General features: G+C 39.7%; 1 protein-coding gene across 1 annotated transcript in view; it reads right to left on the minus strand.

Moving 5' to 3' along the window:
* Positions 1 to 1624: 1624 nt before the first annotated feature.
* The window catches only part of STMN2 (stathmin 2), a 52632-nt gene continuing 30015 nt past the window's right edge, over positions 1625 to 24241 (minus strand). The window contains exons 3-5 of the mRNA XM_059166162.1: positions 23674 to 23846; positions 12558 to 12749; positions 1625 to 2991 (exon numbers count right to left, since the gene is read on the minus strand). Of these exons, the coding sequence (XP_059022145.1) occupies positions 2932 to 2991; positions 12558 to 12749; positions 23674 to 23846 (425 nt within the window). The 3' untranslated portion in view covers positions 1625 to 2931. The remainder of the gene's footprint in view (positions 2992 to 12557; positions 12750 to 23673; positions 23847 to 24241) is intronic.

A 24241-nucleotide genomic window follows, 5' to 3' on the forward strand; every position in this document is an offset into this window, starting at 1 on the left:
TCTTTCTGGTGTTTTATTAACCTGCAAGATGTAGTTGTTCATTTTTTCTTCTTCTTGGATTCCTTTGGGTTCTGCTTCTACTTTTTTTGAGAAAGATGGAGTTTCTTTTCACGCCCCACCTCAGTGGAACATGCCCTGACTGAAACAGTATCACGACTGTGGCCATCGCCCAGAGTCCACGCATCTATACCAAATCGATTTTGTGGTGGGGTCTCTCCAGTGAGGTTGCAGACAAAAAGCACTAGTACCACTTGGAAACATGATAGAAATGCACATTCTCAGGTTTCCACACAGACCTCAGGAATCAGAAATTCTGGGGTTGGAGCTCAACAATCTGTTTTTATCAAGCCCTCCAAATGACTCTGAAGTGTGCCAAAATTTGGGAACCAGTTGTCTAGGGGAGCCTCAAAGACATAACGTATCCTCAATGTTGTGGAAAGATTTGAGGATGGTCTGTTGATGAGCTACTAATAAGGAGAGAAATCCCATTAAGTGGGCCTTGTGACGTGGAGCAAAATCACTTAAACTTCTCTGTCTCTCTGTGCCTTAGTCTCTTTACCTTTGGGATGGGGCAGTTGGAATGGTCAGCATTTCCAGTTTAGGATCCCATAAAGTAGTGTGAGGGGTTTGTCGACTAATTCTAATATTTCAGAAAACTTCACAGAAACTATGTTTCCCCTCAGTATGCTGAAAAGACAGACCAAAATATCTTACTTGCTAGTTCTGAGCCAAAAATAAGCACTTAAACTGTGAGCTTCTTGTGGTCACTCATTTTCGTGTTTTCAGGGCTTTAATCACAGGGTCCAGTCCGAGGGGAGCCCTTCAAATAACGTTATATAAAAAAGTTATGAACCAAGTTACATAAAAATCAGTATGAAAATACAGATCACTTTATGCTAATCAGAAGCTGCAATAGATTTCCCAAAGGAAGATAATGGCGCCCACGTTTGTAAGCATGCATCTTGAGGGTTGCAGCATTAGAGTCCTGCAAACAGAGGCTAGTCAAGGCAGGGACCAGGTGGCCTGCCCCCGACACTTGGCTTGTTAGTGCTTCTATGGACGATAGCCCAGTTCACTTATTCATAAGTCTGTGTGGTTTCAATTATTTATGATGTTCTGCTAAACCTGGATGTGGTTCATTTGGTCCTGGAGGATCCATCTGGGTCACTGACAGGACCCCGCTGTGTCCATGTGTGCCGTGCGCTTCCTGGCAGTGCAAAATTCAGCAGCATGGCAGGGAAATCACATCTCACAGACTGGCGAAGGGGGTCTGGGGCCACATGGGAGAATGCAAGGTGTGCCAGGAACCTCCCAAATGCTTTGCAAGGGGGTCTCTTTCTCAGAATGATCAATCTGAACCTAAGGTTATCTCCTTCAGCCCTGAATGTTTTTTTTTAAGGGGAACAGATTGAAGACCTCCCCTGCCGGGCTGGCCTGTCAGAGGGAGAGAGAAGAGAGAGGCCACCTGCTGCCCCAGAAGGGAAGTGAATCAGCAGGGCATTGGTTTCCTTCAAACACTAATTATTGTCTCTTGGCTTTGGAGATTGTCTAATCCCATGGCTACTCTTTGGAAATATGAACTCTGGGGTCAGATATGTACAGGGGCAAGAGACCAGACCGAACCTTTATTAGTTCACAGAACTCCAATTCTTTATTAATCACAGCTTGCTCACAATGACACAGGAAAATAGCACTAATGAAGAGTAAATATGCAGGCAGCAACCTTCAGGAGTTGGGATTTGGGGGAGAAACGACTTCAAAACTGCGATAGGTACTTATGGTGGGTGTCTGGTGATTCTTAGTTGGCACAAATGCCCTGCCTAGCCCCCTTAGCTGTACCAGCCCTCACAGATGGAGTTTCTTTTTATTTTAACAGGCAGGATTGCCTCACACTGGGGAAGAAAGACCAGCTTGAGTGAAAGTCCGCAGTGTTTTTGACCTTGTTCGTATGTGTGTTTTAATGCAACAACCAGCTCACAGTTTCCAAGTGGAAAAATATTCAGTAGCATCATGTACTTGTACTATAGGTAAGAGCTTAAAATGACATCATCAATCATGGCATCCACAAATAAGCCACCTGACACATTAAGTAATTCATTCCATCAAAAGAACTTAAACTAGAGAATTAAGCCCACTTCATGAAGAGCGAATTCGTGGCTGCTTGAACCACTGGGATTTGGATCTGTGTTCAGCAGTTTTAAAAGGTTCGACTTTTTGCTTCTACCCAGACTGATCTCAGATCTGTCTTCTCATCCATCCCTTTCTAAAGCCAAAGCACATTTGTAGCACATAATCCAGGAGAAGCCGAAGTAAATGCTATGATTGGTGTGTGTTTGTTTTTTCTTAGCCTGGTTTTGTAGTTTCTAGGCAGTTAGTAGATTATGAGTGAACAAATGTGGAGGTTTGCGTGGAATTGTAATTAATACCTGTAACCTAGGCATGGTCTTAGTCAAGTTCAGATATTACAAAGCCGTCTAGGTCATTAGGCAATGGTGGGTTTCTAGCACCATGGACTGTCTACTGACCTCATTTTTCTGTTGGTGTGAAAAGGGCAGGGAATGGAGTTCAACATGAGGGCTTCAAAAAGAACAGACCTAGCAAATTCATTTGAGTGGAAAGACACAACATCAAAAGCCTGTTACAGGACATGTAAGATTATGAAATAACTTGCATAATGCAATACTTGTATTTTTTAACAAAAATGTAAGTATTTACAAAATAAGATCCAAGGTATTTTTTAAACATCAAGCAAAACATTCTGCAAAGAGACCGCATTGAATTTTTTTTTTTAATTTTTGATTCTGTTTTTTGTTTTTTATAATGAGTTCTTTTTAAACCATGTCATACATTTCCCATACTGATATCGCATGATCCATTATAATATAGGCAGGGGGATTTACTAACGGTGGGGCGTGCCATCCCTCCATCGCTTCAGCCAGAAAGTTCAACCTGCAGCTCCTTGTTCCTGCGCACCTCGGCAGCATGCCTCTCCTGGAAAACACCAAAGGGAGAAGCAACGTCACAGAGCCTGGCTGTCTGCTCCACAGAGAACCAGGAAGGACTGCCTACTCCTTTCCACAGTCTGCATCTCACTGGACATCACCCAGTTGTTTGGTGTCTATCTTTAGGAAATTTTCGCATTTCATGATAAATGACCACAGGAGACCCAGGAAGTGTCACGTTAGGGAAAACCGTATAAGACTTATGGAGACTAAAAAGACCTTCACGCCATATTTGATCAAAATCATGATCAGAAGGTCTATGATTAAGAGAATTTTGAATATGCCAACTACTGTCCTAGATCCAGAAAATAGCAATAAAACATCACATTGTTGTTTACCCTGTCATTTTTAATGGTGTTTTTTTCCCCCCACTTCCCAAATATATATGAAGGGCTTTATAATTGCTGGTGGATACTTTGAGAGGATTAGTTGCAAAACTTTTTGTACGCTTCCTAAATGCTTACCCTGTTTGTCAGGGCCTTTCAAAGCTTGTCCGAATCACCTTTGCAGCCTTGCCCACCATTCTTCTCCTTTCCACGTGAAGCCGAGGCTTTTGTATAATGGAGTTGTCTTTTCATGAATTTTTAATGCTTGAGATTCCTAGTCTTCTGTCTCTATTTGGTCAGGATCTTAAACCTAGTCTTTAAAGCCCGTAGCAGTCACATTTTCTTCCATGAAGATTTTCAGGAGACCACAAAATAAAATTAATCTTACCTTCCTTTTGAACACCTGCATAACTGTTTGCTTATATGTGGCAGCCATTTTGTTTTAACTTGTACTATGGGCATTTCTGTGCTTGTCTCATCTTCTGTGTTAAGTAGTTGCTTATATATAAGCTCATTGAGGGCCAGGACTGTATTTTCTCACCATATAACTATATAGCTATATATATATATATAGTTACCATATATAAGTAGTTGCTTATATATAAGCTCATTGAGGGCCAGGACTATATTTTCTCACTATATAAGTTATGCTATACCTTGCTGGGCATAGCAGAGTGTTCTACGTTCAGCCTGTAATTGGTGGATGTTTATTTATGTGAGGGACTGAGGTGCTAAGTTTGGTTTGGGAACTGAGCTTACTGTGGAGGGAACTGAGAGGAAAGGTGGATCAGGTATTTTTCAGTACATGGTTCTGTACCAAATGACTATAATCCCCTTGTCTTGCATATCATAGGTACTAAATAATTGCTTGTTGAATTGAAATTTTAAAACGCTAATGGTTACTAGTATTACTTCTTTTTCTAATTAGAATATTATTTATATTCCCATTTTTTCCCTGCAGTTCCAGAAGTTTCTTGTGGCTCTATGGATTCCCTTAGTTCAGGGGCAAAGACCTGGACCAACTATAAAGTAAATCTTACCATTAAACTCCAGTAATCTCAAGGAGTCTCTGCTGTGTTCTTTATAATACTGAGCATTTATTAGAACTTAATATGGAATCAGTTCTGCATAAATACAGATTTTTATCTGTTAAGTTCCCTTTCTTCCTCACAACAATCCCATGGTAGAAATGTCATTCTGGTTCCCACTTAACAGATGAAGAAACTGAGGCACGGAAAGCCTACCTCATTTGTCCAGGACCACAGAACTAACAAGCGGCAGAGCTGGGACTCCACCTCAGGAAGCCTGTCTCTACAGCCCACTCTGTTAACCACTGCTGTACAAACTCACTGTTAGCAGAAGGAAAAAAATTTAATAGTTGTGAGGAAAAATGTGTCTTTTGAAATGTAGGTGTTGGGACAAAAAGGCATATAACATCTGACACTTCCTTTAAAGTAAGAACTGGAGCAAACAGGAAGTTGACTCTAGAGAGTTGAAACACAATTTTATTTAATTGGTTTAAATGAGCTTTTTGTGTTTGTTGAAGAGCCATGAGGAGAAGGAGAAAAAGGCATTGTTAGGGAAGTCACCTCTGTCCCATCCAGAAATGTCACTGAGGAAGGGGCAGGGATAAAACTGGCTCTTCCTTCCTTCCTTTTTCCCGCCATTACAAGGAAAAAGATAAGCAAAACCTTTCTCAGGCAGAAAGAAGCTAATTAGAGCTGAGCTCTGATAAAAATTGAGAAAAAGTCCAGACCATCAGTATACTTGAGCAAAATAGCAGACACCCAAGCATAAGGGTTGATACAAATTCAAATTTCTAACAGGGAGCATTATAATTAATATTACTGGGCTACTCTGGAGCGCACTTCTTACGAAACTCAAAATTAGTTGTAAGGAAACAGGTTTTGCTATAGGAAAGAACAACTACATCTGTGAGCTGAAGATAAACATTAAAAAAGGGAAATTAAATAAATTCTGAGTTTCTAGGAAAAATATTGTCTGTTTTCAGGTATTTTACTAAATACATTATTTGAAAACTTTCTATTCAAATCACCAAAGAGATACCCATGAAATTGTACTTTCACTTCCTATTAGAATGTGGGAGAGGGGCAGCTGGGTGGCTCAGTGGGTTAAGCCTCTGCCTTTGGCTCAGGTCATGATCCCAGGGTCCTGGGATTGAGCCCCACATCGAGCTCTCTGCTTATCAGGGAGCCTGCTTCCCCCCACCCCCGCCCCTGCCTACCTCTCTGTCTACTTGTGACCTCTGTCTGTCAAATAAATAAATAAAATATTAAAAAAAAAACAACAACAATGTGGGAGAATCAAAGGGCAGACATGTGGGAGTTTTTCAACAGTCTTTTTTTTTTTTTTTTAAATCAGGAAACTCTAATTGTCAGAGGTTACTGACATAGTTGTGATACTCTGAGATAGCTCCTCAAAAGTCAAGGCTATTCTTTGATAAGATGCATCTCATTATTGAGCTTCTACTACTTGGTGGGTGCTATCAGACACTTGGCAAGAAAGACTGAAGCAGAACTACATTTACCAAGTTCTCTGCAATCTCCCTCCTTCCTCCTGTCTATATAAGGGAGGTGTAATACATCATCTTTTAGCATTGTATGCAACTGTGTGATACAAGCATGTATTAAAGGAAAAAATTAGGAAAAATTCTGATTCCTTAAGAATATGTGATTAGAGATTTCTTTGAGGTCTTCCTTCTTTTTTCCCTTTACATTTTAATGTCTCCTTTTCCTCACTAGCTATCAAATACAAACCAGGGATTTGAATTAGATGACCTAGACTATCAGTTCCATCTATGAAATTCTGTTAGGTGAATCTATTTAAATGCCCCACGAGGTCAATTGGTGTCATCAAGAATTCTTTTGACAAAAGAACAGGCACTTGTAAAATAAAAGAGGGATCAAGAGTGAGCTGTGAGTGCCTGGAAGGCATGTTTTCATTTATATCAAGATGACAGTGGTCACTGAGTATAAACTCCCAATGGTACTGCCCAGCTTTCTTACTGAGCAGTGTTTGATGATTGACAAAGAATTGCTGTTTTAGCTTAGTACAGACACTGGGAATCAAAAAGATGTGGGTTCAAATCTAGACTCTGTGGTCTACTTAGCTTTGTGATCTTGACCAAATGGTGTAATCTCTCTAGGGGACGGTAACAAGATCTCCTTTCAGGGTTGTTGTTTGGATTATGTGCAATAGTACACTCAAAATGGTTGGTCTACAGGAACCAATCAGTAATGGCTGGGTTTAACTCCTTTTCCTTTCTTTAGTCTTTCATCAGACATGTTCAACAGTAAATAGTTTCATAAGTGGCACTTATGAATGAGAATGACCCCCCCCAAAAAAACAAAGTCAGATGAGAAGAATAAAACTTGACAATAGATGAAAACTAATAATGGCTAAAATCTTGATTTAAAGTTATATAACATTCTCTCAAAATATTTTTATTATTTTAAGTTATATCATGTTATGTGATGTGATTGTCACTGAAATAATGGCTATGATGTTTTCAGTTCAACTTTTCTATATTGTTAGAGGTGAAATTTATCAACTATAGTAAGACAATGTCCCTTATTTCCTAAGTGCTATCCTTTGTGGTTGGCTAGGTAAAGTAGCTGTCAAGGTCGTCTGTGTTTTTTTGCTTCTCTCACCCCTGAACACAATGGAAAGCTCCTCTGGTCTCTTGTCACAATATTATGATCTGAGCTGTCTTGGCAGGGGCTAGTGAATGGTGGCGTTGTGTTATCAAAGCAAGAGGATGTGACAACTTTGAGTTAAGTGGAGAATTCAACAAGATTCAGCAGAAGTCCTCTCAATTGACCTGCTAGGTTAAACAACATTCTCCATTCCCCCCATTATCTTGGAACCTCCTAAATGTTGGGTTGTTTGTGAGGCTGGGAGCCTCTTCTCTATTATCTCCACATACTTTTCCTCTCACTGGTTGAGCTATATAGCTTGCTTGCAGTCAGTGATATTTCCAGCCTGTTTGACCAGCTAGTTGAGAATTTCATTATATGATTCAGTTAAATATTATAGTAATAGAAAATTGTGAGGGTGGAGGGAAAGCTTTGGAAATACTCAGGAAAGGGAATTATGATCAGATAGTGGATCAACTGTAAAAGCGAGGGGAAACTGTAAAAAAGAAAAGTTGTAAAGATCCTATGTATCCATATTATTATACAGAAGTTCTCACCCAGTTTTAAAGAAATTAAAACTGTAAAACATGGCTAAGAGGATATAGGTGGAAAATGGGAGAAAAAAAGGACATGGCACCCCTATTAACCGATCCATTTCTCACAAAGGTCTTGGTCTACATCAAAAGATTGGTAATTGGCTATACATTTAAATGTTTGATGTTAAAGTTCTGTGTTTAATGAATGTATGTATTATTGTTAAAATGATTAGACCTGCTTTAACTGATTTTTCAAAATTACCCACTACAGATCCTGTATGGGTCTGAGGAGAGAGCTGTTGCTCTTCAGGGCTCCTGAAGGGGCAGCTGGTGAATTTTCTGCAGGATACTGTCCAGCGTTAGGGGAGGAAGGACATGTTAGGGGAGGAAGAAAGTGTCTCTTTAATCCTTTCTGTGTGGCAGGAACCGGTGCTTTTCTTTCTGTCTCTGTCTCTGTGTCTCTTTCTATTACACTATTCCAAGAGTAAGAACATTTGAAACTTCACCAGAGTGTCAATTTTTTTTTTTTCTTAAAGATTTTATTTATTTATTTGACAGACAGAGATCACAAGTAGGCGTTGAGGCAGGCAGAGAGAGAGGAGGAAGCAGGCTCCCTGCTGAGCAGAAAGCCCAATGCGGGGCTTGATCCCAGGACCCTGAAATCATGACCTGAGCCAAAGGCAGAGGCTTTATTTAACCCACTGAGCCACCCAGGCGCCCCACACCAGAGTGTTAATTAACCCAGAGACTACAGTTTTGAGTCCTAGATATGACAATTTATGTCACTCAATTTGAAGACTATTGGGTATGTATAATTTCGATCTGAGTGACATAAACAGATCAGCCTAGTGTAGGTCTTCGTGGCCTAGGCATTCTTTTTTCCACACCTTTCTCCACATTTGATTCTTTTCTATATAATAAGCTAGAGTGTTGAGATGAGGTGTTATGAAAACAGAAATTAAAAAAAAAAGTGTCACATTCTTATCTGAAGGAAAAAAGAACAGTTTTATGGAACAAAGGTAAAAAATATTTAAATATAATTTATGGGGGCGCCTGGTGGCTCAGTGGGTGAAAGCCTCTGCCTTCGGCTCAGGTCATGATCCCAGGGTCCTGGGATTGAGCCCCACATTGGACTCTCTGCTCAGTGGGGACTCTCAGCTACTCTCTCTCTCTCTGCCTGCCTCTCTGCATACTTGTGATCTCTGTCAAATAAATAAATTAAAATAATATTTAAATATAATTTTATATTTTATAATCTTTAAATATAATGAAAACCTAACAAAGCATATTTAAGAAGTCTCGGGGCGCCTGGGTGGCTCAGTGGATTAAGCCGCTGCCTTCGGCTCAGGTCATGATCTCAGTGTCCTGGGATCAAGCCCCGAATTGGGCTCTCTGCTCAGCAGGGAGCCTGCTTCCTCCTCCTCTCTCTCTGCCTGCCTCTCTGCCTACTTGTGATCTCTCACTCTGTCAAATAAAATCTTTAAAAAAAAAAAAAAAGAAGTCTTTAGCTCAGTAGCTCTCAACTCCTGCTAAATATTAGCACCTACTGGCAAATTTTAAAAGTAATGCTGATCTCTGGGTCCCATCCCAGACAATTATATAAAAATCTCTTTGCTTAAAGAGCACTTCAGAGATTCTAAAGTTCAATTGAGATGGCTTTTGCTTTAGGCTTTCAGTTCTAGCTAAAGATCTTGAGTCTAGCATGGCTGGGTCTCCAAGAAGTCTGTGAAATTTATCAGTGAATGACACCAAAGAAGCCACGAATACCACACGAAGACATGCTCTGCTCGGATGCTCTGTTCTCTTACTTGAGGGGTGTGGGGGAGGGTGGTGGGGGGTGGGGCAAAGTGCTGGCAAGAACTCAACATGGAATTGTATCATGTCTCCTGGTTAATGGATAGGGTCAGTGAGGCCTGTCAAATGGTGGGAATTTAGTGTGTTAGCCTCGATGTGGATTTATTTTTATTAACATTTTCCCAGTGTTTTTTTATTTAGTATTTATATTGGTCCATTATGATACATTGACTTATTCTCTAATTTTTGTTGCTAGGTCATTTATTGCTGGGTTTTATATTGTCTGCACAGGGAGAAAGATGATTAGTTAATGCTTTTTGATACTACGTTCCCTTCCAGGTTCCTAAGCACATGGTCAGTACTCGATCAATACTCACTGAATGGCTCACTAATAGGTTTCATTTTCAGTGGTAAACATCTATTGAAGTATCAGATTCCAGAATAACTTATGTATTTTAGCACTTTCATGCATTTTCAACATGATTCTTATTACTGATTCTCTTTGTAATTTTAATCTCATTGCAGTAACTTCATTCAAACAGAAGGCCAGATACTGGTATTAATAAAAAAAAACTTACTTTGTATTATTTTAAGAAAGAGAACACATATTTAAAATACATCAAAAGGAAGTAAATTTGGTATTACCTAAGAAATCTCTCCACTTCAGGGAAAAGATAATAGAACTTGGGTAACACTGGCCAAAGATCTCATTAGATTTGAAAAATGTCTCTGTGACTGTGAAATACCAGAGGAAATGTGGTCTTAAAAATGATCTGCATTGTATCATTCAGCATGGGATAGAATATTGTCAGCTGAGGAAGTCTGGGTGGCTCAGTCCTTAAGCGTCTGCCTTTGGTCCAGGGTCCTGGGACTGAGCTCAGGATCAGGCTCCCTGCTCAGCTCCCCCTGCTTGTATTCCCTCTATCACTGTCTCTCTCTCTTCACTGTCTCTCTCTCCCTGTTAAATAAATAAATAAAATCTTAAAAAAAAAAAGAATATTGTCAGCTGAGATTTAAATCAGAATAGGCTACAACCCCTAGTTATCAAACCTGACTAAATATTGGAGTCATCCAGAGGATTAAAAAAAAATAGGTTCTACCCATGGAGATTCTGCAGCTTGATGTCAGGAATGTTAAGCTGTCCACAAGTTGATTATTTCCAGGACAAACTGCATGTCTGTATGCATCTGTGTGTCTGAAAGGGGGAAGAGACTAAATCTGGGTGAGAATGGGGAAGAGTGCAAGGTCCTGGGCAGGGAGTGAGTGAAGAGAAACGCACAGAGAAAAAGAAATTGCCTATTAAAATCCAACACTTCTGGAAATACTAGTTAAAACATGCAAATTTCATGTGCCATTTTATAATGTCAATCAAGAGGGACATGCTATCTACTTGTATATGTGTCATTTCAAAAACAATCATGGTCCTGGTTGTTGATGATATAAATCTTGCACTGGATACTAAGGTTTAATGGAAAATACTGGAATATGACCAGTGTGCCCCATTCCTAGCAACTCCATGTGATTTATTTTATTTTGGGCCTAGGATAGGAGATGGTTGAGCTATAATTATTCAGAAGAGAATATATGGTGGTCTTCTGCTGTCCATGGTACCAACAAGAATCTCCTTGATTGTGCAGAAACAATGTGAACTGAGGGCAAATGGAGGAAGACCCAATGGTTCAAAGTGAGGGGCATAAATTTTACCCAATGGAACTTTGCCCTCCTGCATCTCAGCAAAGCACTGGCTATGGTACCACCATGTGTAACACGCAGAGAGTTGAAGGGCCACCTTCAAATTCTGACCTGATGCACTTAGATGAAGTACAATGACATTGTTCTGAGAGTGGGGAAACACCAGCTTATATAAGTAAATTAAATTTTAACTTTAAAGTTCTGACAAAGGCATTCAGTGGCTCTCCGTTCCCACCCAAGTCACGTAGTACTTCCTCTACACACTTCAGAGAGCCTCAGTGTCCCACTGCTGTATCAGAGCCCACACACACTTCCCCAGCAATGCTTTCAAAAGTTCCTCAAGAGCACAGATGTCCACCAAACTCTCTATGGAGTTAAATGTATCTATTTTCAGGCTTTATGCCTAATTTTCTTTGATTCTGGCCTGATAGGTGTAATCAGAGAATGGGAGCAAAAACAGAGTTATCAGAATAGGGCTTGCCTGATCCTTAGATGAGATGAGCCAACTCTAATTGAAGACATGAGTCTTCCTAAGAAAAACTCAGAAAACAGGAGCACAACTCTTGTTGTCGAGACTCCTAATGCTCTGATGACGGGGTAGTCTTACTTCTCTCTCCAGTGGTGACATGTCGTTGTACTCAGTACTGGTGCAGGGGGCAACTGCTCAGAAAAGGACTTAGGAATTGTTTCTCAAAAGTCGTATTTCTCAATGTTTCATCCAATTTCTGGAGATGGACAAAGCCTAACCATTTATAGCTATACCCCACATTTTCAAAGGAAAGTTTTCTGGGTGGTGGTGGTGGGTAGATAGCAGTGGAGCCCACAAAAGGGAAAGACAGAACACTTTCCAGAGGCTCTCCAGCACTGCTCATCCTGACTGAAGGGCTGGTGAGAAGACACCAGGATATCAGAACTTGGGGAAATGAACATCCCTTACTAGCTTCCCTTTGCTTTGGTTTCAAGCAATGTTATTATACACCAGTTTCACATGTAGATTTTCCTACATGGAGAGTTTGGGTTTCCTGCTTCTTTTCATAGATATTCTGTCCTTTTCCTACAAATGTATTTTTCCAAATTATTATTTATATATTTAGCATCATGTTTTAATTAAATAAATTAAATAAATATTGAATTGAAATAAATATTGAATGTGTTATTTTATTATATATTATTATTACTTATTAATATATATTTGAATGGTCTACTTCATATTTCCAATTTAATATTTTTCTAAGGGATTGTTCTTCAAATTTGTACAGAACTCTTTGCTATACTTGAAAACATGGATCAGCCTCCCTGAATTCATTCACTGCTTAAAAAAAAAAAAAACAAAACAGACACAGTTCTAGCTTTAATGTTGGATTCCCATTCTTCTACCATATTGCAGTGCCCATGACATCGATGCTACAATGGGTGAACCTACCCAAACTGTTGGCTGTCTGTGCACTTGAAGCAGGTTTTGACTAAGTCTCTGGCTCCTGGACATCTGAGAGCTCACCCTGCTGTGTTGCATAGCAACGCATGCTTATGCCCAGAACTTCGTTGGATTACCTTTTCCTGCAGACGTTCAATAATAGCAGCTAGATTAGCCTCACGGTTTTCTTTAATTTGTTCCATTTTCAGGATCAGCTTTTCCTCCGCCATTTTGCTGAAGTTGTTGTTCTCCTCCAAAGCCTTCTGGAGGACTTCTCGCTCATGTTCCCTCTTCTCTGCCAATTGCTTCAGCACCTGGGCCTCCTGAGACTGTGGAAGAAAAACATACTCATCTAAGAGTCACCCACACACAAACCTGGGGGAACAATGGCCTCCTGATTTGAGAGTGTTCTTTTCAAATGAACTCCACTTCTAGCCTTGAGCATGGTTGCCATTCAGTACTCATCTGCACAGCTTAGAGTTTTCTGTAGAATGTGGTTAGCTGGGAGATGTGGTCAGCTGAAATTTCAGCTGTGAGTTTTTTGGAGGCACTATCTTAGAAGAAGCATTTAACCCCGACTGAGGAGTTTTTTTTTTTTTTTTTTTTTTTTTTTAGAATAAGTTGCTGCTAAGCATTTATGCAACCGGGATGCTGCAGTTAATCATTGGAATGCAGCGTCCATTGAAGCCTAAGGAAAATATGGGAAGATTAGGGCAAGTTCTAGTCTTTTCCCTGCCCCATTTTTTCACCAGCTATAGGCTGAGTCCCGCAGTAAACTTTCATCTCTAGCCAATCAAATCCCCAAATTCATTTTCTCATTTTATTCCACCCCCCACCTACCCCACCCCACTTGTCCCACAACCTGCTTATTTTGTTTTCATTAGCCAAATTCTCTTTGGAGACTTGTGAACAGCACAAAATTAATGTCCACTTGGCCAAAGAAAATAGAAAGCCCTTATTCTGGCCTCCTCTTGAACATGCTGAGGTCACCTGGGCAATCTTTGAAACCCTGTGGTTACTTATGTCAGAGCAGAAACATCAAAGCCAGACACACCCCACCCAGCACCCACCCAGCATCCCCACATTTTGTGTCCTTATTTCTCCTGCAGCATCAGGGGGCTGTATGACTCTGTGCAGTGGAGGTTAGCAATCACTGAGGTGCTTGATGAAAATGCAGAGGCTTGGTTGGTATCCACCTCCCTTCCCAAATTCTGATTCTGTGGTTCTTTCTTGAGACCCAGGAATCTATATTTTTGATAAACTTCCCTGGTGATTCTAATGCACACTATTCACAGAATACCTTCTGGAAAATGCTCTGGCATGGTCTTTGATGTCAGGGCTGCATTGGTGACCCAGATGTGCTATTTAACTTGACTTTTTCCTCCATAATATGCAGCTGAAAGAAGTCTTACTCAGTGCAGAGCTATCCAGGTTTAAGACTAAATTACTGCACACTCATTGTTCCTGGGGAATGCCTTAGGACTGGCTGGCGCTCTGAGGGAAAGCTTCATAGGAGTAATTGTAAATGTGAACACCTAAACAATGACAGATCAAAAAAATATCTCATGGCTTGTCAAATATTGATTACTATTAGAAGCATTAATGGGAAACCATTTTAATTAGCAGTGGTCATGGGGTCTTACGGGAGAGATCTTGGTACGTGAACACTGTGAAGTTTGACAGGGGAAGAAGCTTCTCCTCAGATACAATTCTACAGGAATGGTAACATCAGGCAGCCTTAAAGACTCTTTGCTGACGTGTTTGCTCTCAAGTTCATCAGGAACAGGTCTAGTGACTCACTGGAGATTAGAACATTTTGGAAACTAGCCCCATGTCTCCTTTTAGACTCATCAGTCTTGCTTTCTTATAGCTAACAAAAAAAAACCAGTAAGAAAAATAATGAGAAAATGTTAACATAGAATAAATTCAAAATCAAATGGAGCTTTTTGGGAAAAAACATGAAAAAATATTTTCTAGCTGATGCATCCTCCTGCCTCTAGGTGGGACTATTGGTAAAGTATCCTACACGGATTTTGCTTCCTTATTGCTGCTAGGACTACTGAACTGGGACAGGGACACACTGATTACAGATGTGTGTGTGTGTGTGTGTGTGTGTGTGTGTACACAGTTATACAGTTTCTCTCTGATGGACTGTGAGGCAAGGGGCCACGTGCCTGCTGTTCTCCACTGTATCTGCTCATAGAGAGAGTTATCATGGATGGGTATCAAGGGGCAACTGAGGAACTTTTCATTTTCAGGTGCTCAAATTTACTGTGGCTCTTCTAAAATTGGGTTCTAACTTACAGTTTATATTTGCACTCTTAGTTTTCTTTTGTGAAAGGCCTAAAGACAGTCAGGAGACAGCAGGGGAACAGAATCGAGAAGGGAAGCCCTGGGGACTCACAGGGCAATATGGCAGCATGTGTCTTTTCAAATGACTTCCTTGGCGGGGGACGTTTGGTCTGTGTGAACAAACTCTCCCACAGGCCCCATCATCAGTGACGGAGAGATGCCATTGCCTCACTGGGTGGAGCGTTTGGCTCCTTTGGCAGCCGCTGGGACTAAATGAGACTACCCAGCATCACTGTCAAGTGTATTTCTTTAGCACAATTAATGGGGTGAAACAGAAACAGAAGGCAGTCTGGAGCGTTCTCATGTGAGGCTGCTGCTAAACAAAGAAGACTGGCCAAACTGGGCCAGGCCACTTCAAGGCTGTTCCTTCCTGTCGTGCCTTTCCTTCTACAGAGGACCTAATGATTACCTGTGTTTCAAATATATAAAGCTCAGGTCCATTAAAGAAATATATGACATGAAGTTGATTATGGAAAGAATTCCACACTGAGAAAATATTTATGACGGGGCCCCATTTTGGTTTCTCCTCACAAATACTTAACTCTCAAACACATTCTTCCACAGAGCCAATAGTCTTGGGGTCTTTACCTCAGTTCCTAAGGTTTCCATAATTCCATTGCTGTGACAGTCATATTCCTTTTTCTCATTTTTGCAGCCTAGCACCCAGATATCTCTGCCTACAACTTCTCTGAATTTATTATTGGGGAGAAACTGATTCGTTCATATATACACCTTCGTCTCCCAAGGGTGCCTGGATGGCTCAGTTAGTTACGCCTTCAACCCTTGGTTTCCCTTCAGGTCGTGATCTCAGGTTGGTGGGATGAAGCCCCTCATCAGGCTCCATGCTCAGAGGGGAGTCTGCTTGATATTCTGTTTCCTTTTCCCTCTTCCCCTCCTGCTCATGCTCTCTCCCTGTCTCTCAAATAAATAAGCAAATAAATATTAAAAAAAAAAAAAAAAGATAGGGGCACCTGGGTGGCTCAGTGGGTTAAACCCTCTGCCTTCAGCTCTGGTCATGATCCTAGGGTCCTGGGATCAAGCCCTGCATCAAGCCCTGCATCGGGCTTTCTGCTTGGTGGGGAGCCTGCTCGCCGCCCCCCCCCCCCGCCTGCCTCTCTGCCTACTTGTGATCTCTGTCTGTCAAATAAATAAATAAAATCTTAAAAAAAAATACACCTTAACCTCTCAGTCACAGCCTCACAGCCCGGAAGAAAACCGGTTATGGTTCTAATATTTCCATCAGTGAGAAAAAAGGATGTGGTTTAAAAAACTGCCTTAAAATACAAGGTGTGTGTAAGGATGTAGAATAAAAATATGTGTTAGACAAAAGTGGAAAAGTGTCCCTTCATTTTGGCAGATACAACGTTCTCACTGCAAGGTGGAAGAGGTGTTTTTTATTTTATTCCTTGCTTGGGCAGATTAGCAGAAAGAGCCCCTACTGGGAGGCTTGAAAGGTAAGATTTGTTGAAAGTTGTTAAAAATAAATTGTTTAAGGGAAAAGGTCTGACCATGGAGGACCATCTCTGAAGAGCATGTACTTAATATAGAAGATCACGGACACAATGAAATGGAAAATTAGGGCATGATAATCATCAGCTGATACAATGCAAATGTCAAGGCAAACTATTTATAGAACCGAGACATCCAACATGACATTCTGGGAGATCAGGGAACTTTCTCCACCTTGCTATTATAATAATGGAGGCTCAGAATTGGTGAACACCTTTTCTAGGTATCAACCTCCTCACACTGAACTAAGTATCACTGCAATGATTACATGAGACTACGTGAAGGGAAAAATAATGAGACAGAGAGAGGAGTTATTGTACATTTAGGAACACTTCAACATTTTCTAAAGAGGTTCATTACCATTCCTTGTATTACTGAGTATGAATTTAATTACTATACAAATGAAATGGAAGATAAATTTGAGTTAAGTGGTATATAAAACTCACTTTATTTTATGTACACATAAGAGATTTAAGACTATATTTTAGATAGTATTAGTGTTCCACTTATTTCAGAAGTGAACACACTTCTAGCCCTTTATTTTATTGTCTCCTTCATCATTTGAATACATTACTTGTCACTAACTAGAACCTTCTATCAGACACTGGATCTCCTAGTATCTCGGTGCCTTCACAGTGATAGGTGATAGGTTGGAGGATGCGTCTCCAATTATTGGCTTTACTATTAATAATGAAAAAACATTAGTAACCCAGCTGGAGCACAATAATGTCTTGTTAAGATATAAAAATTGAATATAATTGTGTAAAACAAAAGGGTGCCATATTCACTTTGTGTTGGAGTGAGAGGTGTAATAAAAATTTTAAAATGATTAAAATCTAAAGACCTTTAGAATGAGCTCTGATTTTACTGTGATGAACTAGGAAAAGAACTACCGGGGGTAGGGCTGATCTTCCCCGAGGGGACCGCACACAAGAGGGCTCTGTGGACCAAGGGTCACATTCACGAAGGAGAAGATGCTTTCTGAATGTTGAATTACAGATAATCTAGCACTTTAGCTCATAATCCACTGTTGTACAAACCACTCCCTCTTTTCCTGGATGCAACTTTCATTGCCATCTAGGAGATGCCAAAAAACAAAAAAGGTAAGTCTATCAAGTTTGGTGACCAATGGTCCACTTTATTCCATTTTCTTAAAAATAAGCAATGTATCTTTCTTTCAGAGATTCAGGGACTTTGGAGTTGATAGGTGATAATATTGTCAGTGTGGGTATCTCACTGAACTGGTTTGAGTAGTGCTCTTTTTAATTCAATCTATTTTAGGTTGAGATTTTACCCATGTCATTAGAATTCTTAAATTTTCATCATTTTTTCCTAATGCTAATTTTTTCAGGCCACTGGTAGCTGTGCAGACCTATTTATATAGGTGTCACCTATCAAACTGTTTCTCCTTCTTTGTAACTTGATAAATAATATTTTATAATATTTGAAGTATTTATGAAATGTACAGTAACATTTCAGTATCTTTGTTGATAAGAAACTTCTTTTCTTTATAAAATTGTGAATTTTATAAAGAGGGAGAGGGAGAGGGAGACAAACCATAGGAGACTTTTAGGTATAAGAAACAAACTGAGGGTTGCTGGAGGGGAGCAGGGTGGGGATGGGGGACCTGGGGGATGGGCATTAAGGAGGGCACTTGATGTAATGAGCACTGAGTGTTATATGCAACTGATAAATCCCTGAATTCTACCTCTGAAATGAATAATACACTATATGCTTAATTGAATTTAAATAAAATAAAATTTAAAAAATTGTGAATTTGCTGGACTAAATGGGCAGGAACCAGATGTGTTTTTGCATAATAATAGCTCTTTGTCTCACAGGGTTTGTCAAGTGTCTTCATGTAGGATAGGTCTTCTGGTTCTCACATTAACTCCATGACAGAGGTCTCTTTACTAGGCTCACTTTACAGATGGGTAAAATAAGACATAGATTAAGGACTTGTCCAAGGTCATACAGCTATTATGTGGTAGAACCAGACTTTGATCACAGGTATTGTCTTAAACATATGTTTTCTCCCACTGTGCTTTTAAAGATGCTCTTAAACAATATGATCAGCTTATGATGACCATATAATTTATGTCCAAACTGGGGTACTTGTAAAATTGAAATGATAATAATGATATAGAAAAAGCAGGATTAAGCTGGAGTTGTCCTGGGCCAATTGGGACTTTGGGTTAGCTTAGCTCTGCTGTTTCTTGCTAAACGTTTGTTGAATGAATAAATGGCTGGCTGGCTGGCTGAACGGATGGATGACTGAAGAGTTTCACCCATGGGGGTCAATTGCAAGTATGGAAACTTTGATTTCAAAATATGAGATTCAAGCTGACCTCATGAGATAATTTGGTCTTACGGAGGCGAATGCTGATTCCCACAGATAATCAAAGAGAGGAGGAAAAGCAGGAAAAAGACTTATTTCTTGTGTAACAGATTTCTTCTGTGAACCAATCAATGGGGATTAATTCTGGTTCAAAGGAGCCTAAGGGAGGACTGTCCAACCTAGTAACCAGATGGTCGGTGCTGCAATAGTGTCAGCAGATGGTATGAGGAATTGGGGACACTGCCAGAACATTTACTGTGAAGTGAGTTTGAGCCCACGTGGAGATGACTGCATTGCAGCCCTCCAGTTATAAATCTAGAAGGCCTCTGCAACATAGCCTAGGTCACTGGTTCCCAGATGTGGTCCCTAAACTCTCAGAAGCAGGCCTTTTGATGATACCAGTGGAGGGGAAAGGGGCTCATAAGCTTTTATTATCTTTTAGAAACCTTATCAGCAATCATATTTCACCTTTTTCTTTGTCTATTTTTATACTCTCATTGAGTTAGAATTAAGTCAATTTAGTGAGAAAATACTTACTTTTAATGATAATCAAAAATATTAATTAGCAGTTATAGATTTTTTTTGCTTATAACCATGGCAGAACAAATTTATTAATACTATTATATTAATTTATTAATACTATTATGTTAATTTCATACTACTATTAATAACATGTTTGATAGGCAGAATCTTTAAAAACTTGTAACTGTGAGAACAGAAATAGACCCAGAGCAAAATGTGGCTGACCACTGGACTAGGTTGGACATGTGTTTACTTTTGAAAGCCTTTGGTGGTTTTTTATGTCTTCCGTAATAGAGTTTGAACATCTAATCTGGGTGCTTCAAGGCCCTCCACAATCTCACCTCATTACTCTCCATCTCCCTACCCAACTCCACTAGTTTGCTGGTCTACCCACTGCCCTGAAAACATACATTATGCATTTTTACCTCTGTGTATCCTTAGTTCTGGAATGATTCTCTTAGTCTAGAACACTTTCATGTCTTCTCTATCTAACACTATTTATGTTTCTAGTCAGCCAGTTTTTTTTTAGTAGATATTTTTCTAAAGAGATGCTGTGATTCACATCAAATAGTGAAATGTTTTTATCTTCCTCAATGATCTCCCATTTCAATTGAAGTCCAAGTCATTAAAATGCTGCCTTCTGACCCCAATTCCTGCTGGCCCTTCCTTGTTCTTTCTGCTTCAGTCACACGGAGCTCTGTGTACTTAAACTGTCCTAGCACACTCTTATCTCAGGGCCTTTACACTTGCTAATCTCTTTACTTCAAGTGTTCTATCCCCAGAGAAGAGCTGTAAAGCTTACTCCTTTCTTTCATGCTTCCTCCCCCTGCAATGTTCTCATATTTAAGAGGCCATTTTTGGTCATCCCATATGAATAACGCCTTCCACTCCAGCACTATCAATTACCTTTGCCCTGCTGTATTTAGTTATTAGCTATTTCTTCCCAATTGGAATAAGGTTGATGAGGCATCTCTAATAGCTAGAACAGTGCCTGTCAAATAGTAGGTTCTTAAAATATCTGTTGATTGAGTGATTTTTCCCAGACTAAGAAGCCTTTGGATTGTATAATTTATTTAGTGCACTTTCAGAAGATATCCTTTGGAAAAGTAGTAATTATAATTTTGTTTTAGGATGTGAAGACAAAATAAAAAGTCAAAACAAGTGATAAATTGTCACTTTAACATTTGGTTCTAAAAATTATCATTTCCTTAGTCATTTAAAAATATTTGCAGTACTAATTCTTTCTAGGGACTAATAACAAAAGACAGAATCCATGCCTTCATGGAGTGTATAATTTAACAGCAGGGATATTAGGGCTAAATAAATATATATGCAGATAAACATATGCTTACTAATTGTGCAAAGTGCTAAATAAATAAATAAATGTGAACACCAGGAGAGAGACCAGCAGGTGAAAATTGGGCCCAGAGAAGCTCCCTCCCCACAGTGAGGACTTGACAAGTAAATGCAGAGCCCACCGAGCCAAAGAAGAAAGTGTGAGATTTAGAAGATCCTATTACTTCCAGTAGGTCCTAAACTTCCCCTGGGTTGGTTCTGATTACGTAAAGATTGAAATCACAGCATGGCAGTTTCTTTTTAACTTTCCGAGTTTATATTTCAATGTAATCCTTAGAAAATATGTAAAAAATTAATAAAGTTGAAACTGAACAATTATCTGGTACCAATTAGAAACAGTTAGGCCTAAAATTCCTCCATGGTTCACTAAGATTTTTCTGGTCTCATTTTTATCTGTGCTGTCCAACTGAATAGCTACTCGCTGCGCAGGGCTGTTTCATGTTACTTTTTACTCCTTAAAATGTGACTGTTAGAAAAATTTAAAATACATATGTGCCTCACATTATATTTTTGCTGGACAGCACTGTTCTGTGTAGCTGCAGAGATCGCTTTTTTCATGTTGAAAGGGCTAGGAGAATTACGAGTTGATTAGTGTAGGAGCTAAATAGTCATTGCAATTGTTATACTAAAGCTAAGCTTCTAAAGATGAAAATTGTGGCTATCTGTCATTTTGCTTGTCGAAATTCCACTTCCCCTTCTTTGGATAACAACACCTCAATTTCCTTTTAGGGCTCTACTCCTCCGCATTTCTCTGCAGGAATCTGACCTCCCAGCCTCTGAAGGTCATGTGATCCAAGCTAGCCAATCAAAGTACCGCCTGCATCCTCTCAACCCCAAGGATGGGCTCAGGGTTCAGGGTGTGACTCCAGGACAGGACACTGAGGATCAATCCCAGGACTTTCGTGGGAAGGAAAAATGCTCTTTCTGCTCGAGTGTCTAATTTGTGAGGAAAATAAGTTGGGAGCGACTGTTGGAAAGGAAACTCTCTTGGTCTTGAAATCAATGAGAGGCAGGAGGAGATTGATGATAGATATAAAAAGGTTTATCTGACCACATTGCTTCGTCTGGATCCAGCTTGTTTTTGAAGCTGTAACCATTTCTAGACATTTTAGTCACATGCCCACTTTGTGTTTTAGCTAGTTGAATTGAGTTTTGGTTATATGCATGTTTTCACTAAGGTAATCACTGACATATATCCACTAGCTAGAGGCTCTTTGAGGAGAATTAACAATTCTTCTAGCGAGCACTAATTAAGTTGGCACAAGCCAATAGAATGAAATCAATTAATGATTTTTTAAGTTGGTACTTTCTGTTAATTAGTTATATTCTCTTCTAATTAAAACTCTACTACCAAGACATAATCTATATAATGATTTTTGCCTTGAAAATTGTAACAAGTAATACCAGACATGTGAAGGAATACTGATTTTAAAGGCTTTCAAAAATTTTTCCTGGTGTCACAATGCCAGATGATTATATTTATAAATATCTTAAAAAACATTTTAAGGCCAATTTCTAGTTCAATTTCTAGTTCAATTCACTTGTATAAAGGTGTAATTGTTGATAATTTATCATTGTCAGGGTGTAGGAATTTTACCAGAAAGAATTAGTAATTAGCTAACTCAGGAGTTTTATGAGGCTACCAAGTCAATTTTGATAATCTCTGTGTTTTTCTTTCCTTTTAACAGTATCCTTCAAATTAAATACGTGGCCTGGAAACACCAGCAACATTCTGAACCATGATGCTGAATTTTCATCTCAAGTTTCAATCTCAGCTCAGTCACTGACCTTCTATTCGAATCAAGTCCCAGCATCTCTACAGGACAACGTAGGACCCGTACCCATTGCCCTTTACCTGTAAGAGAACTTGATCCGCCTAGAATGTAACACACCATCACTGTTGTAGTTAGTAACTTGTATCTGTTGGCAGCAAGTTAGGAGATAAGTTCTCATTATCTGATATTACATATGTTGTATATATATGTGTTTATATATGTACACATGTATTATACACACACATATATGCACATACACATATTTGGCTTTGTGTCATGTTAACTGTTAGAGAATTCAGTGAGAAAGACTATCTTTGTTTTCTTTGTAACTATCCAACCTGTAGGTGTTGAATGTATTGGCTAACTTTTTATAGGTAATATATTAATAAAATAAAAAATTATTGTAAATGCAGAGTTTCCACTTAAGTAAGACAGTGCATGGAGCATATTCTTAGGGACTACATGCTTCTAAAAATATATTATGATAAAGTCAGTGAAAAATACAATAGAGGCATGAATTACCTAAAAATAATTCCATTTGGGTTGGTCAAGAGCATTTTGGTGGGATGGACTTTAACAATCACTTGATTGGTACAGGCATATTCAGATGTAACTTCTATCTTTATGTGTAGAGTCTTTGGGATTTCTGAGTGCCCCCCTCTCATTTTTAATACCCTTGGCTTCTTAGTCATCTAATTGTGAACAATTAGAGATTGGGCAAAAGAAAAGTGCTTTAATACAAACAGAGGCCAATGGAAAAGAGAGAAGAAAAGGCCATCAAGGCTTAGAACTAAGGAGAGGAGGACACTGATAGATTTAGAGGGTCCTGATCTTGGAAGGACCAACTTCAAAGGCAGGAAGTGAGGCCTTGAGGACAGAGGCAAGCTTGGGGCCCTTATCCTCGGGTGAGCAGCATCTGGCAGAGATATTTTAGGGGGAGGATCTGGTGGTCTATAGTTTCAGGGAAAGCCTGCACACTGGGGATGGGACACGGACCCTGAGAGGAGTAATCACCACTCGTATATCCCTCCTCACCTCCAAACCGTGAAGCTAAGTTTCCCAAGTTTATGCTTTCCTGGATATGCACCGTGGACTAAGGCAGGGAGATTTTTATGATGAGGGATCTAAGAGAGGGAGAAGGGCACCAAGGTATTGACGCTCTTTTAGTGTCTAAGATGTTTGGTTTCAAGTAGCCCAGAGGCAGCAATTTTTACTTGAACTAGCCTGGCTCCGTGTCTGTTGAAGACCTACACGTGCTGGGCTATTGTAGGTTTACACATATTGTCCCCTGGAACCTCTGCTGGAATGTGTGGGGTGGGGGGAAGAAAGGAGAGAGAAGAGGAGGGAAGGGAAGAGACAGAGAAAAGAGAGAAGAATTGAAAAACCTATGGGAGAAGTTACCTTTCTTCTTTCCTCTGCAGCCTCCAGTTTTTTCTGGATCTCCTCCAGAGACAGGTCTTTCTTCTTTGGAGAAGCTAAAGTTCGTGGGGCTTCTGAGATGGGAGATGGTGGCTTCAGGATCAGCTCAAAAGCCTGGCCAGAGGCACGTTTGTTGATTTGCTTCACTTCCATATCTGAGGAATGAATGTTGGAGGATGTTAAGCATACATAGCAGTGAAGCAGGGGGTTACTGAAATAATTTGAGTTCTGGCAATGGAAAGCAGCCTTGTTATTCTGGCAAATAGGAATAAATGCTGCGTGTGATTATCTGTTCTACATGGTTTTGAACATACAAGACCTCTTTTTTACTATCATTACAGATATATTCCAACAGAATAAATATGTACAGTGTTGGGAAATTCAACAACGTCCATAGGGAGTTGATTAAAGGCAGGCGTCCTTAGGAGAAAAGAGCTCAAATTGATTTTAAATTGAACTTTTTTTTTCCTTTTGAATAAACATGAGCTTCACATGAAAATAAAGTGGCACAGATTTCGATTTATCCTTTGAAAATTATCATGGCTGGAGG

This window comes from Mustela lutreola, chromosome 3 (assembly GCF_030435805.1).
Source record: "Mustela lutreola isolate mMusLut2 chromosome 3, mMusLut2.pri, whole genome shotgun sequence".
Classification (NCBI taxonomy): Eukaryota; Metazoa; Chordata; class Mammalia; order Carnivora; family Mustelidae; genus Mustela; species Mustela lutreola.